This window comes from Gadus macrocephalus, chromosome 14 (assembly GCF_031168955.1).
Source record: "Gadus macrocephalus chromosome 14, ASM3116895v1".
Lineage (NCBI taxonomy): Eukaryota > Metazoa > Chordata > Actinopteri > Gadiformes > Gadidae > Gadus > Gadus macrocephalus.
Window position 1 is genome coordinate 1,687,049 of NC_082395.1, and position 14,958 is coordinate 1,702,006.

The 14,958-nt window shown below is 50.0% G+C and overlaps 1 protein-coding gene across 1 annotated transcript; it reads left to right on the forward strand.

Moving 5' to 3' along the window:
* The first annotated feature begins 88 nt into the window (after nt 1–88).
* lipca (lipase, hepatic a) lies at nt 89–8,539 on the forward strand. Its single transcript, XM_060071264.1, has 9 exons — nt 89–339; nt 2,925–3,130; nt 3,556–3,735; nt 4,975–5,092; nt 5,487–5,720; nt 5,995–6,240; nt 6,791–6,905; nt 7,320–7,538; nt 7,874–8,539. Exons 1-9 carry the CDS (start codon nt 258–260, stop codon nt 7,992–7,994), a joined length of 1,521 nt encoding a protein of 506 aa, XP_059927247.1. The 5' UTR covers nt 89–257; the 3' UTR covers nt 7,995–8,539.
* The last annotated feature ends 6,419 nt before the right edge of the window (nt 8,540–14,958 follow it).

Here is a 14,958-nt window from a genome sequence, read left to right on the forward strand (position 1 = left end):
GCTCTTTCACAATCTGTTGGTACAGTGACACTGGACACCAGGGAGCCAATCAGCTCTCGCCTCCTGACTCCAGACCACTTCTCCAATGTGTCCCTTTGGTTTGTCATCTGCGGGTTTGAGTACAGCAGGATGTGCTCTCCAGGTGTGCTGTAGGATTCTCCTTCAAGGACCCTCACACCTCCAGAGGCTGAAGCTACTGCCTGGTGGTCCATGCCTTTTCTCTGAGGGATTTCCTCCATTCTGTTAAATCTGACACCATGTCCATAGGGAGAGTGCTTTGTTGCTTGTTGCTCACTTGTCAACTGACCGAGGGGAAGAGAATCAAGGCCAACAGAACAGGTGAGCGAGTCACACTGAAATGATCTTCCACACGGTTAACATGTGTCACCCTTTTGAGACTTAGAAGAACCTTTGAATGTCAATGAACCAGTCCACAGTTCGGTGTCTAAACAATGGGTGTGCCTGCCCTGGTTTTCTGTAGCCAAAGTGTTACTTTGGAGATGTAAATGACAAAGGATTAAGTCCAAATGATGGCATGGATTAGGGTTTCAAGCTACTGAACCTGATGGTTACTGAACCTGGCTTATATGATCAAACCCAGACAGCGTGTTCACAGTATCGGTTCGTTATCAGAGCAAAGATAACGAGCAACCTGGAGAAATCCTTTTTGATGATCTATCTTTCTCCGGTGGCCAGTACGCCTCGCCTGATACGTGAGTCTGTTTCACAATCGTGTGAACCTCCAGGTGTGTGTGTGCAGACAGGGTCGTTCCACTATACCAAGGGGGCATGGCCCCATATCGTAGGGCCCACTCTGGAACCATGGCAACCGGTGGGATGTTCCAGGTTCCCATGTTCCAGGTTCCCATGTTCCCGCTCTATGTAGCACATAATGGAAACCTGAAAAGACACTCCTCAGATTTGACCAGACACAATGAGAGGGTTAATATAAGACACAATGAGAGGGTTAATATAAGACACAATGAGAGGGTTAATATAAGACACAATGAGAGGGTTAATATAAGCGCATTACTATTTGGACACAGACTTTTGACCTGGGCGCCGTCGGACTCTGGCTAGGAAAACGTGAGGCTGGAACACAGACATCCCTCCCTGAGAGAGGTGATTATTTATGTGTATTCAGGGGGTGATGGGGGCTTTAGAAAGGGTCTGAACGACATGTTAAACGACATGTTAATGAGGAAAAGATTTAAGATAAACGTTGAGCTGGCCATGGAACGAACGTAAGCTTAATGTTGTCCTGAGCTTCCTGAGAGCTGATAAAAGGGTGAGGACAGGATGGCAACACAAGACCAGCATAGACTGGAGACTGTGATGGTCTGCCCCAAAGTGGACTCTCTGTGTAAATGGTCTGCCCCAAAGTGGACTGTTCCACGTCAATCGCACATCGCAAAGTGGACTGCTCCATGCTAAAGCAGCCCACTTCTTTGCATGTTTCTTCAGTGAATGACAGCTTGTATCAATTCAATAAATCACCGTGAGCTTTTAAGATCCAAACAAATGGAGTTGTTTGTTAACCAGCGTTCCTCATTCCTCCGTCCGCTGAGCGGCGAGGCCTGGAGATCGCTCACCACAGAACGACACTTCCTCAAAGTGTCTGCTGAATCAGAGAACCAGCTGGGCTGAACGATGAGCTTAAAGGGGGCATATTACACCACTAGGTGTGAGTGGGATTAGCCATACAAGCCGTTTCGAAAATCTGCCCCATATGACATCACGAGTGGGCGTGTCCACGTGTCCAGCACAGATCCAGGTGGACACGCCCACTAGTGATGTCATATGGGGTCGATTTTCGAAACGGCTTGTAAGGCGAATCACACTCACACCTGGTGGTAGAATATGTCTCCTTTAACACGCTACTGGTGGTGATCAGAGCAGTTTCTCCGCTAGAAAAGGCCTGACTGAAGCCATGTTTGCTTTGGTCTACGACCGCGATTCCAGTCAGGCTGTATGAGTACAGGTTGTTCAAAGTATTATGTAAGATGTGTTTGGACAAGTGTAGGGTTCACATGACCTGAGGCCACGACCTGACATCAACGTGTGGCAGTAGGGGCAATGACACATACACACACACGAAGTGTGTGTGGGTGTGTGTGTTGGTCTTCCATGTGCTTCCAGTGTATATACAGAGTCATTGCATAATAAATTATACAATTGCAAAATTATTACTCTGAATAAAATACAATTTAATAGTAATGTTTTTAATGTTCAGGGAAAAGTAATTATATAAACTATATATTTATACAACGGGGGGCCTAAATCCAGCGATCTGATTGGTTCCTAACTGTTGCATAATGAGCGTATACATAACTGCTATGACGCCCGATCATTTTGTGAAAGTTTGCATATCACTCCGCGCCTGGAAGTAGAAAGTTACAAAGTAAAAAATATAATGAACGATGGAGAGGGTGTAAATGTTGTTACTCCGGGAGTGAGCAAGGCAAGGGAGAGACTAACGAAAGCTTAGGCACACGGCGAGTGAACTGCTCCATAGGATAAATTGCCGGCGAACCGCTCTAGCCGAGCCTTCTCTCGGAGGGACGCTAAATTGTGTTGCATAGCGACCGTCGTGCATTTTGAAGGCAGCCAGGAGGGACTACTTTTTTGTATTCTTTAATAAAACGGCTACTTTGACTTTCTTGGTTTCTTTTTAAATGTAGTGTGTCTATGACTTTCGTTTCGCCATAACAGTAACCGTTGTATAAAAGCAATAGATCACTTCAGTCAGTGGCATGTGCTCATTATACCACTGTGAAGGGGGTCGCCGGCCCTCCGCTGCGCGTCGGGGCCGGACAACGCCCCTTAACAGTGGTATAATGAGCACATACCACCGCCTGGCGTGATCTATTGCTTAAATATACATATATATATTATATATGTAATAAAAGATGTCTGTGTTTCAGGGTTGTCCCTTCACCACCTGGGGGGCCCACACCCGGCCACGCCCCCGCCAGCAGGACCCAATGTGGGCCAGTCGGTGTTCAGGCTGTACTCCCCGGGGGGCCGCATGGAGGACTGGTGCACCCTGGACCCCTTCCAGGCGGGGGGACCCTCGTGTCCCGGCTTCAACAGCAGCCGCGGTCTCATCGTCATCAGCCCTGGCTGGTCGGTAAGGACCGCCTCCACCTGTCGTTTAGTCATCGACGTCCCCCCCCCACTGCATTCATACAGCGCTTTCCTACGCACTGGCCACTCAAAGCCTTCACAATACTGCCTCACATTCACCCGTTCATGCACACGTTCACACACCGACGGCGGAGTCGGCCACGCAGGGCGACAGCCAGCTCGTCAGGAGCAGTCAGGGTGAGGCGTCTCGCTCAGGGACACCTCGACACTCAGCTAGGAGGAGCTGGGGGTCCAACTAGCAACCTTCCGGGGACCCATGATTGTCTAAATTGTTTAGATATATTTATTTTATTTCATCATAGATATCAGCCGTGAAATAACGACGACTGTATTCAGTTTTTATTTGCTATAATCATATTTTTGGGTGGTAAATGATTCTGCGTTGGCTCCGCCCCCCCCCTCTTCCAGCTGGACGGTATGATGGAGAGCTGGGTGCTGCGACTGGCCTCCGGCCTGGAGCAGAGCCTGGCGGAGGTGAACGTGGTGGTCACCGACTGGCTGCGGCTGGCCCACCAGCACTACCCCATCGCCGTGCAGAACACCCGTGCCGTGGGGAAGGACGTGGCGACTCTGCTGCGCTGGCTACAGGTCGGTGATGGCCCTCGAGAGACGGTCAGCGCTGGACCCCTTTAACCTCGGGGTTAAAGAGCCGGGGACTAAAGGGCTCATTGAGTTATGGTGGCATGGGCGGCATGAGGCCCAGGAGGTACAGCGGTTTATGGCCATTCACCATGAACGCTTTGTTGCTTGCTTTGTTGCTTGTTGCTTACTTGTCAACTGACCGAGGGGAAGAGAATCAAGGCCAACAGAACAGGGGAGCGAGTCACACTGAAATGATCTTCCACACGGTTGTCACCCTGTGTCACCCTGTGTCACCCTTTTGAGACTTCGAAGAATCTTTGAATGTCAATGAACCAGTCCACAGTTCAGTGTCTAAACAATGGGTGTGCCTGCCCTGGTTTGCTCTGGCCAAAGTGTTACTTTGGATATGTAAATGACAAAGGATTAAGTCCAAATGATGGCATGGATTAGGGTTTGAAGCTACTGAACCTGATGCTTAATGAACCTGGCTTATATGATCAAACCCAGACAGCTTGTTTACAGTATCGGTTCGTTATCAGAGCAAAGATATAGAGCAACCTGGAGAAATCCTTTTTGATGATCTATCTTTCTCCGGTGGCCAGTACGCCTCGCCTGATACGTGAGTCTGTTTCACAATCGTGTGAACCTCCAGGTGTGTGTGTGCAGACAGGGTCGTTCCTCTGTTCCAAGGGGGCACGGCCCCATATCGTAGGGCCCACTCTGGAACCATGACAACCGGTGGTATGTTCCAGGTTCCCATGTTCCCGCTCTATGTAGCACATAATGGAAACCTGAAAGGACACTCCTCAGATTTGACCAGACACAATAAGAGGGTTAATATAAGACACAATGAGAGGGTTAATATAAGACATAATGAGAGGGTTAATATAAGACACAATGAGAGGGTTAATATAAGACACAATAAGAGGGTTAATATAAGACACAATAAGAGGGTTAATATAAGACATAACGAGAGGGTTAATATAAGACATAATGAGAGGGTTAATATATGAGACGAGACAGTTTAGACTTCAGACCGCTCCCGGCTAGTTTCTGAACAACAGGGCGTCTCTCTATGATGCTTTCTAGGAATCCAGCCCGTCAACCACATGTTACTGTAAAGCAACAACACTCGGCGCTCTCACTATACAACTCTCAAATCACCTCAAATGATCCACTTTAACTATTGTGTCTTCATAACCAAGTAGCCAATCAATACTCCATGCCCCCCCCCCCCCCCATCAGGACCACTACAAGCTCTCCCCGAAGCGGGTCCATCTGATTGGCTACAGCCTTGGAGCACACATCTCTGGATTCGCTGGGAGCTATTTCAGGGGCTCGGAGAAACTCGGAAGAATTACCGGTGAGGCTGGAAGCACGAATACCAGAAGAGACACAAACACACGACGCAAAAAGAGTGCGTGCCATCAGCCGTTACAAGCCGTCTGAAGATCTCCCCTTCCCTGTGCCCCAGTGACATCACTAGTGGGCGTGTCCACCTAGATGCATCATGGATAGATCAGCAACGTCTGCCACAATCCACTGGGTACGCTGGTAGACTGATCTATCCAGCGTATATCTAGGTGGACACGCCCACTTGTGACGTCACTAGGGCCCAGGAAAAGGCAGATTTTCAAATGGCTTGTCACGGCTGACCCCCACCCCTGTAAACATCATTTTCCCTCCTTATTTTGCACTTTTTTCGCACATAAACGAGTACTGAGTACGCCGACCCCCCTGCCCGCGTCCGTCCCCAGGCCTGGACCCCGCGGGGCCCCTGTTCGAGGGCATGTCCCCGGTGGACCGGCTGTCCCCCGACGACGCGGACTTCGTGGACGCCGTCCACACGTTCACCCAGGAGCGCATGGGTCTGAGCGTCGGCATCAAGCAGCCGGTCGCCCACCAGGACTTCTACCCCAACGGGGGCACCTTCCAGCCGGGCTGCGACCTCCACAACATCTACCACCACATCACCGAGTACGGCCTGCACGGTGAGGGCCACCACAGCGCCACCTGCTGGGGGGGGACAGGGAATATGTGCATTGTTATATCTGATACTTTTTAATCGTGACCTCATCCGTTCAAGTTGCATTCATTCACTTGTTGAGCGGCACCTCGAGGGACAGGGAAATCTGTTCAGAGCGAACTGTTTTTAATCGATTCAGATATCGCACAAAGAAAGGGGACGCTATATCGCTGTATCGATGTTTACTCCCAGCCCTGACTCTGCCGTGTCCACTAACGGCTCCGTCCGTTCGTCCTCAGGGTTCGAGCAGACGGTGAAGTGCGCCCACGAGCGCTCGGTGCACCTGCTGATCGACTCCCTCCTGCACCGCGACCGGCAGAGCGTGGCCTACGTGTGCAGGGACCACGACGCCTTCGAGAAGGGCCTGTGCCTGGACTGCCGCCGGCGCCGCTGCCCCCGGCTGGGCTACCACGCGCACCACGGCCACGGCGGCACCGTCGGGAAGAAGCTGTTCCTCAAGACGCGCGCCCGCATGCCCTACAAACGTAACGCTCGCCGACCTCATGATACTGTTCGTTCCATGGATGATGTTGTTCCTCCTCACTTAGCCCAAGATGTTCCGATAACATTCTTCCCTTTCCGATACCGATTCAGATTCCTGAACTTTACTCAGTATCGGTATCGGCGATAACGAGTATACATAATACCGATACAGCATCTAGCATTGTAACTACGAATACCACTTTTTCTTATTGAAGGGTTCTCTTACGATGGCAGCACTCTATAATCTGTTCAACGCACGTAGGTCGGAGATGACCCATTCCAACTTTCCACCTTCTACCAGTTTGTGATGTTCTTTGTCTGTGTAGTAAATGTCACGTGATAGTATTGGATCGGTGCATAAACTTGCGTACTCGCTGATACTCACCGCATTTCATGCAGTATCTGAGGAATTTTCGATACTGTATCGAAAACATATTGGAGGAACAGTTTAGACCTGTATGGCAACGGTGACGTATTTGAATGAGTCAAATAAGTCACCTTGTAAGTGCTTCATCTTAACAATGACCTCTCCGTCTCCTTCTCCCTCTGCAGTCTACCACTACCAGTTCAAGGTGCAGTTCACCAACCATCTGAAGGGAATGAGGCCGTCGCTCATCATCGCCCTGACAGGGACCAACGAGGAGATCGGGGAGCTCCCCATCCAGTTGTGAGTCGACGCGCCGCGACACTCCTGCGTTATTACGCACGGTTCGCTCCGCTGAACTTCACCGTGCGCTACTGTACTCTGCCCTGGATGTTACGCAACTGGAGGCTGAACAACCATCTCTTCAATAAAAGAACACGCGTGGAAACAGTGCGTCGGGATAACAGAACTATAAATGGAGAGGAGAGGATCAATAATTCAGCGGAGAACATCACGTTGGAAAACTCTTTTCTCCACTATGTAATCTTTGGCTTGGCTCACTGTATATGCTTCCATCATGTTTGTTTTTAGTTTGATTTGCTCTTAGCCTTGGTTTAAGTAATCCAAAACGAACCAAGGCTTTGGGCCTCTCTCCTAGACACAGTAGGTCTATTCTGATTAGCATTGATCTAAACTAATTCTTTAATGCTTTCCCAGCGAGGAGGAGGTCTCTGGTAACCGGACCTACGCCTTCCTGATCACCCTGGAGCGCGACATCGGAGACCTGATGATGCTCAGAGTCCAGTGGCAGAGCACCGCTCTGTGGAAGAGCGTGTGGACCCGCATGCACACCATCCTGCCCTGGGGCAACATGGCCGCACCCCCACAGCTCAGCGTGGGCCGGATCTCCGTCAAAGTGGGGGAGACGCAGAAGAGGTACGGGGAGAATAGATGTCATAACATCCTAACAGCAGTAATGATGATCATTGTTTACCTCTGTGTGTATATGCTTCTCTAACTTTTTGTCTGGTTATTCTGAGCCTACGTGCAATGGGACAAGACATTCTGACATATGAATGATTAAATAAAAACCTAACAAGATATTCCCCAGTGCTTTCACAGTATTCTTGTTAAAAACATGCCGACTATAACAGTTATGATGCGTGCTTGTTTCTACTGCCACCTAGTGGAAAATGTTAGTACCTGTAACTGACATATCTGTAATATCAGCTAGATTGATTGGCATAAATTTCTGTTTTTTGTCACTTCAGGACATCTTTCTGCCCGGCGACAGAAGACGGGCAGCATTTTCAAGCGTCAGAAGAGAAACTGTTTGTCAGATGCCAAGAAAATCACCAAAAACAACGGAGAAAGAAGCATAATTTGGCCTAGAACGGCCCTCATCCACAGCTGGGAGAAGGAAACAGCGTCACACCTGCAACGATACTAAACGACTTGTAATGGCTAATCACACTCACACCCGGTGGTTTTATAAAGGCCCTTTAGAGATACCATTTTACACATTTTGATGAGAGCTTATTAACAAATATGATTGTTTCAAATAAAAAAAAACTCAACCACAAATCATTTTGTCCAGTTTGTCTCATGTTTACACAACGAATAAGACAACCGAGAAAAAAACGTATTCAAATTAAAAATTACCTTAAAAAGTAAAACACCTCATCGGACAGAAACGCCTTATTTCGACAGAACAGACGAGATACCACGCAGGTCTGATGACATCACATCAGACTGTATTACTGGATGTGTGCTTGAGACTTAAACTCTTTAAAATGTTTTTTTTACAGCTGTATTATTTCTGGGGCTGATTACCTTTACCACCACATAGGTCGTTGAATGTGATTTATATGGGGATATTTAGTGTGATTTCTCCCGACACCAACATAACAGTAAAACACGCGCACTTGTGTTTACTATTCTGTTTAATTCTCAATGTTCAACAGGTCCATACATCCAGGTTTCAACCTTCACCCAAAACGAGAGTTACGTATGTAACTACGGTTCTATGAATTCTGGATGACCGCCAGAGGCAGTGCTTAACACTGGATGTTATCCATCGCGCATGCGCAGGTCGAGTATTTAATATCAACAAAGTCACACGTGACCGGGGATGACGTCGGGCCGCCCGTCTATATAAGGCCACGTCACTCTCCAAGATGTCCCTTCAGAATCTTCTCGCAAGATTCCGAGTGACAGAGAACTCTGGCGGTCATCCAGAATTCATAGAACCGTAGTTACATACGTAACTCTCGTTCTATTTCATTCTTACTGACCGCCAGAGGCAGTGCTTAACACTGGATGACTATTACCAACGTAGTCACGAGGAATCCTGTACCCACCTATTAGGAAGGGCCTGAGGGTTCCTGAATAACAGCTGCAGCCACTGCGTGGTGAGCAGCTACATTGACCCTGTAAAATCGGGCAAAGGTGCACGCTGAAGCCCAGGAGGCCGCGGCACAAATCTCACCTAGAGGCACTCCTCGTAGTGCTGCCCAGGAGGTGGAGACACTCCTGGTGGAATGGCCTCTGATCTTAAGAGGCAAAGACAGTCCTCTTGACTTGTATGCCTCCTCAATTACCTCCACCACCCACTTCGAAAGCCTCTGTCTGGACAGCGCTTGCCCCTTCCTCGGGCCCCCGTAGCAGACAAACAGGCCATCAGACTGACGAAAACCGGCAGTTTCCTGTATGTAATATCTCAAGGCTCTCACCGGGCAGAGTAGTTCTGCTGAACTAGCTTCCTCATCCGGTGGGTGTGAGGGGCCATAAGCTGCTAGCTCTATGACCTGATTATAGTGGGCCGAAGACAGCCTCTTTGGAAAAAAAGATGGGTTAGGCCACAGTGCCACCCCTGTGCCATCTGAGTTCCAGCGTATACACTCTTCACTCACTGACAACGCATGAAGCTCGCTCACACGCTTGGCTGACACGATCGCCAGAAGAAAGGCCACCTTCGCCGACAGCCATTTCAGTGGCGCCTGGTCCAAGGGCTCAAACGGGGGGAGACGGAGGGCTCCAAGTACCAGAGGTAGGTCCCATGAGGGAACCTTGACAGCCCGTGGGGGGTTCCTCCGCTGGGCTCCTTTAAGAAATCGGGTCACCAAAGAATGAGACCCCACCGTCCGGCTATCAACCTTAATGTGCCTGGATGAAATGGCAGCCACATACACTCTTAAAGTGGAAGCAGATAGCTTCCTTTCCAGTAAGGACTGCAAAAAACGCAGTATCATTGGCACTGAGGAACACTCCGGTACCTCTTTCTGTACCTCACACCACTTTGCAAATATCTTCCACCTGTTAGCATAAAGTGCCCTGGTGGAGGGAGCTCTTGAGTCCATAATGGTTTGAACTACCTCCTGGTCACATTCCATTATAAGTGGATCAGGCCCCTCAAGGGCCAAACCCATAGCTGCAGGCACTCTGGTCTGGGGTGCCAGATGTGGCCCCCCAGCTGTGAGAGCAGGTCCCGCCTCTTCGGCAGGCACCATGGATCTCCGTCTAGCAGCCTGTACATTACTGGAAACCAAGGTCTCCCTGGCCAGTTTGGGGCAACCAGCAGGAGTCTGTGGTTCCCCTTCTGAACTCTGTGTAGAGTTAACCCTATCAGTGGAAATGGCGGGAAGGCATAAAGGAGTTGACATGGCCACGGATGTGCCAAGGCATCCTGTCCCATCGGACTCGTCTCTGACAGAGAGAACCAGAGAGGGCAATGTGTTGTGGACTCTGAAGCAAACAGGTCTACCTCTGCTGTGCCGTATTTGCTCCAAATTGCCTCTACTACCTCTGGGTGGAGTCGCCACTCCCCCGACGGAGGTTTCTGACGTGAAAGAAAGTCTGCCACCGTATTCTGTGGCCCTGGAAGGTACATAGCCCTGAGGCTGGAAAAGTAAGGGAGAGCCCATACAAGAAGTTGCTGTGCAACCTGTAATGACTGAGCCGACCTTGTGCCCCCTTGGTGGTTCACATTGTAGACAGCTGACTTGTTGTCGCATCGTACCAGAACATGTCTGCCCCTCAAGTATGGCAGGAATTGGTGGAGCGCTAAATAAATAGCACGGAGCTCGAGCACATTTATGTGCTGTGTCCTGTGCGGCGCACTCCAGAGCCCTCTCACTGCCCTGTGCTGCCACACTGCCCCCCAGCCAGAGAGCGAAGCATCGGTCACCACCACTTCGCGGCGTGAGGGGATCGAACCTAGTGCGACACCTTTGGCAAGATATGCCCTGCGTCTCCAGGGTTGTAATGCCAGGAGGCATTGACTGGACACCCTGACCTTCCTGGATCCGTGCAACCTTGGATCTAAGTGGAGGCCATTGGTCCAAACTTGGAACGGCCGCAAGTGAAGGAGGCCCAGTGGCACTATTGACGTTACTGACGTCAACATTCCCAACAGCCTGAGAAAAAGGCTGTACCTTACCCTCCTGTCCTCCCGAAAATGCAGGAGGATCTGGAGTATGGCCTCTACCCGCCGTGGAGACGGGAAGGCAAGCATTTGGACGGAGTCCAGGGTTATGCCAAGGAATAATACCTGTTGGCTGGGTATTAGACAACTTTTGCAGTAGTTGACTGTAAGACCCAACCTTCCCACATGGCCTAGGAGGGCTGTGGTGTTCTGCTCTGCCTGTTGCCGGGTTGGAGCGCAAATAAGCCAATCGTCCAGATAAGGGAGGATTTGTATTCCGGTGGCTTGCATTGGTGCGAGCGCTGCCCGCATGCACCTTGTGAAGATCCGTGGGGCTAGGGATAACCCGAATGGGAGGACCCTGTACTGGTAGGCCCGCCCTTCGAATGCAAAGCGCAGGTATGGCCTGTGATGTGGTGCTATCGGGACGTGAAAGTATGCATCCTTTAGATCTATTGATGTGAACCAGCTTTGCCGTGCGACGGCCTGGAGCACTTCCGCTGTCTTTAGCATGTGAAAGGGCAATACTTTCAGAAAACTGTTCAGCCCTCGTAAGTCCAGTATAGGGCGAAACCCACCCTCTTTTTTTGGAACTAAAAAATACACTGAGTAAAACCCACCTTGCTGTGTCTGAGGATCTACGATCTCGATGGCCTTCTTCTCCAGGAGGGTGGATACCTCCTGGCTGAGGGCCTGTCGCCTTGTGGGATCGCTGACTGTAGTCAGTCTGATCCCCCTGAAAACTGGGGGCCGGCGTCGGAATTGGAGATTGTACCCTTGGGAAAGCGTGGTCACCACCCAAGGGTCTGTAGTGCAACTTCCCCAGCAGATTAGGTGCTGCTGGGTGAAGCGCCCGACGCCCGGCCATGAGCCGTCAGTACCTGCCCCCACGCCCTCTTGGGGGCCTGGAGGGGGGAAACCCCGACCCCCGACCCCTCTGTGCCTGTGGTGCTGGCCTTGTGGGAGCCCGACGGGGTTGATAGGGTCGCTCAGGAGCTGGTGAGGTCCTGGAATAACCACTAGGACGTGCTAGCGGCAGAGGACGATTGGTGCCATAACCTTGTGGAGGCTGCTGCCTCGGTTGGGATGCAGCTCCCCGAAGGCAAGCAAACTGCTGCCGTGTCTGGTTAGCCTGGATGCTACGATCCAAGGCCTGTTGTGCTGCTGGGCCAAACAGCTCTCCCGGAACTACGGGGAGAGTGCGAAGGGTCCTCCGGCATGGCTCTGATAATGGGGACTGGGCCAGCCATACCTGGCGGCGAGCCAGCGTAAGCGACGCCATCAGCCTACCAAGCTCTCTGGTCATGAAGGCAAATGCCTGCAAAGACGTGTCACTTAGACTCTGCACTGAAGCATCTGCACTGGATGATTGCAAGGACTGAGACAGGGCCAATATCAAATGGGACAAGGAGTTCCCGATACGGCCCATACGTGCCGCTGTGTCGTAGCACTTTGTTAACAGGTCATCAGTGATGCGACACTGTGGCCTGGGACAGCGAGCATTCGGCCTCAACACCTCTTCTGGTGCCACAATGAGGGAAGCAATGGTCGGCTCTACGGCTGGCATTCGGTCAAGTCCATGCTTGCTGGCATTCTGCATTGAAGCCAAGGCCCTGCTGTCACTGGTGTGATGAGATAGAGATCTGGGGTCTGGCCAGCATCTGTGAAGCTCCTTAATATATGGCTGGGAGGGAGGCACAGAAAAAGTATCTTGTGGCGGGACATGCCTAAAGAATGCACTAGCTGGAGCGATATCTGCTGGAGCCTCATCCAACCCTAAGCGTGCCAGTGCCATTCGGACCACTGGCTTAACCGTGGCCGGGGAAGCTTCTGAGCCTGCCCTAGACCCACTCCCTACATGTTGGGAGCCGCCTTCAGAAGCCTGGGTAGAAGCCTCTACCTCGCCCTGTCCCGGCCTGTCTTCATAGAACTGGCTACAGGAAGCCCTCGTAGACAGAGCATCTCCGTCCCATTCTGGTGTAGTTGGAGCCTCAGCCTGAGAGATTGACGCCAAACTGACTGGCTGAAGGTTATAGAGCAAACTCTTAATCTCAGCGAACTCTGACACTAGCTTGTCCACACTAGCTTTGGCAGCATAACCGTCAGCCTTCCTAGCCTTCTTCCTGGGCGGGGCAGCCCTGGGTGGGGAGCGTACTCGTACCACTGGTTCTCTTCCAGGCGGGGGAAGCTCACCTTCAACCTGAGGTCCTTCCACCTCGGCTAGTCTTGCCACTTTCAGCCCATGTGGCATGAAACTGCAATTCATACACTGACTGTCGGACAGCCCCTCTCTCAGGTGGACCACACCGAGGCATGCGGGGCATTCATCATGCCCATCTAGGGCTAGCAGTGGAGCCATGCAAGTGCGGCAACCATGTGAGCCTAACATGTTGGGGGAAATAAGCTATCAAAAAATAGTATTTTCCCAGAGTAAAGTAGTTACTAATGGGCGAAAGCACCCAACAGTAATAATTTAACAAAAGTGCAGCAAACTGCTCAACGTAAGAAACTCAAACTAAAACAGAGTTCTGTTTTCTTTTTTTCAAAATGAATTAATTTTTCTTATTTACCCATTAGCCTCAACCGTAATGGGGAGCTTCTGCTCTTTAATTCCAAATAAGGGAGTACACGCTCTAACGAGCGAAAACACTCTGGGAGCCTTTAATTAACTTAAACGAAAGTTGCCACAAAAGGCAGCAGACGCCGGTAATGGCAATCTCCGATGCAGCGAGGCAAACAAAACAAAACGTAAGCTTAAGCGGGTGCCGAAAACAGAATCCCCTTATCTTACTTAACTTTAAAGCTAACACAGAGAGAATACTTACCTTAGCAGCCTCGCTACAGCTGATGAAGACGCTGTGTTAGTCTAGCGTGAGCCGAGCTCACCGGCGAAAACACCGGTATGCGGCGTTCAAAACAAAGCCGAGCGTGACTAATCGCAGCCCTTGGAGGACGAATTCGTGGCTCCAACCATGCGGTTGCAGGGCTACCAGCAAAGAGTCACCGGCTTATATTGCTTTTATTCAAGCTTATCTCTTACTCTAAACCTGTATTCGCTACTGCGAGAAGATACAAGGGACATCTTGGAGAGTGACGTGGCCTTATATAGACGGGCGGCCCGACGTCATCCCCGGTCACGTGTGACTTTGTTGATATTAAATACTCGACCTGCGCATGCGCGATGGATAACATCCAGTGTTAAGCACTGCCTCTGGCGGTCAGTAAGAATGAAATAGAACACATTCTCATGCCTTGCCTAATGGCAGGACAGCAAGGTCGGGGCAGATGCATAACAATGCAAGTCATTGGTTGATATTCATTTATTAAATGAATGCTCTGTATTAAGGCTCACCTCAAATATGGGTATGGACTGAAGAGGCCTGTCCAACAATTATAAATGAGTCTAATGAAGAATTAAAAATGTTGAAAGAGCAAGGGAAGACATTCGGGAAATAGCAAAAGCCCATTAGTTCGATTTTCACCAAGTATATTTAATGAATGTGTGACAAGTACATGCAATTATGCAAGCATGCGATGTACCTGTATGCACAAAACTTAAAAAAGGAAAAACTAATGAAATTAACAGCCAGAATAAAAAGAACAGAATTTAGAATGAAACTTGTTCAAACTTAGAACAGCAGACATTAAAACCAGACAGGCGCGCGGAGCTGATTTGATCTTGAATACTCAATTTACATCTCTCATATTTCAGTGCAATATTTTACTATCTCAGAGGAAGAAAATCAACAGAATGGGAAAATCATATAGCAAGCGGCCCAAACTTAAATAGTCGCAAATAGAGTAGAAAATATTTAAATCTCTTATCCAAGAAAAGCATAGCAAAGAATAGCACCAATAACAGTTTGGCCGTTCGGTCTCATGAACCCCAGCCTCCTTAGAGGACAGGAGGCCAAGTGGTCTTCAGAGGAATCA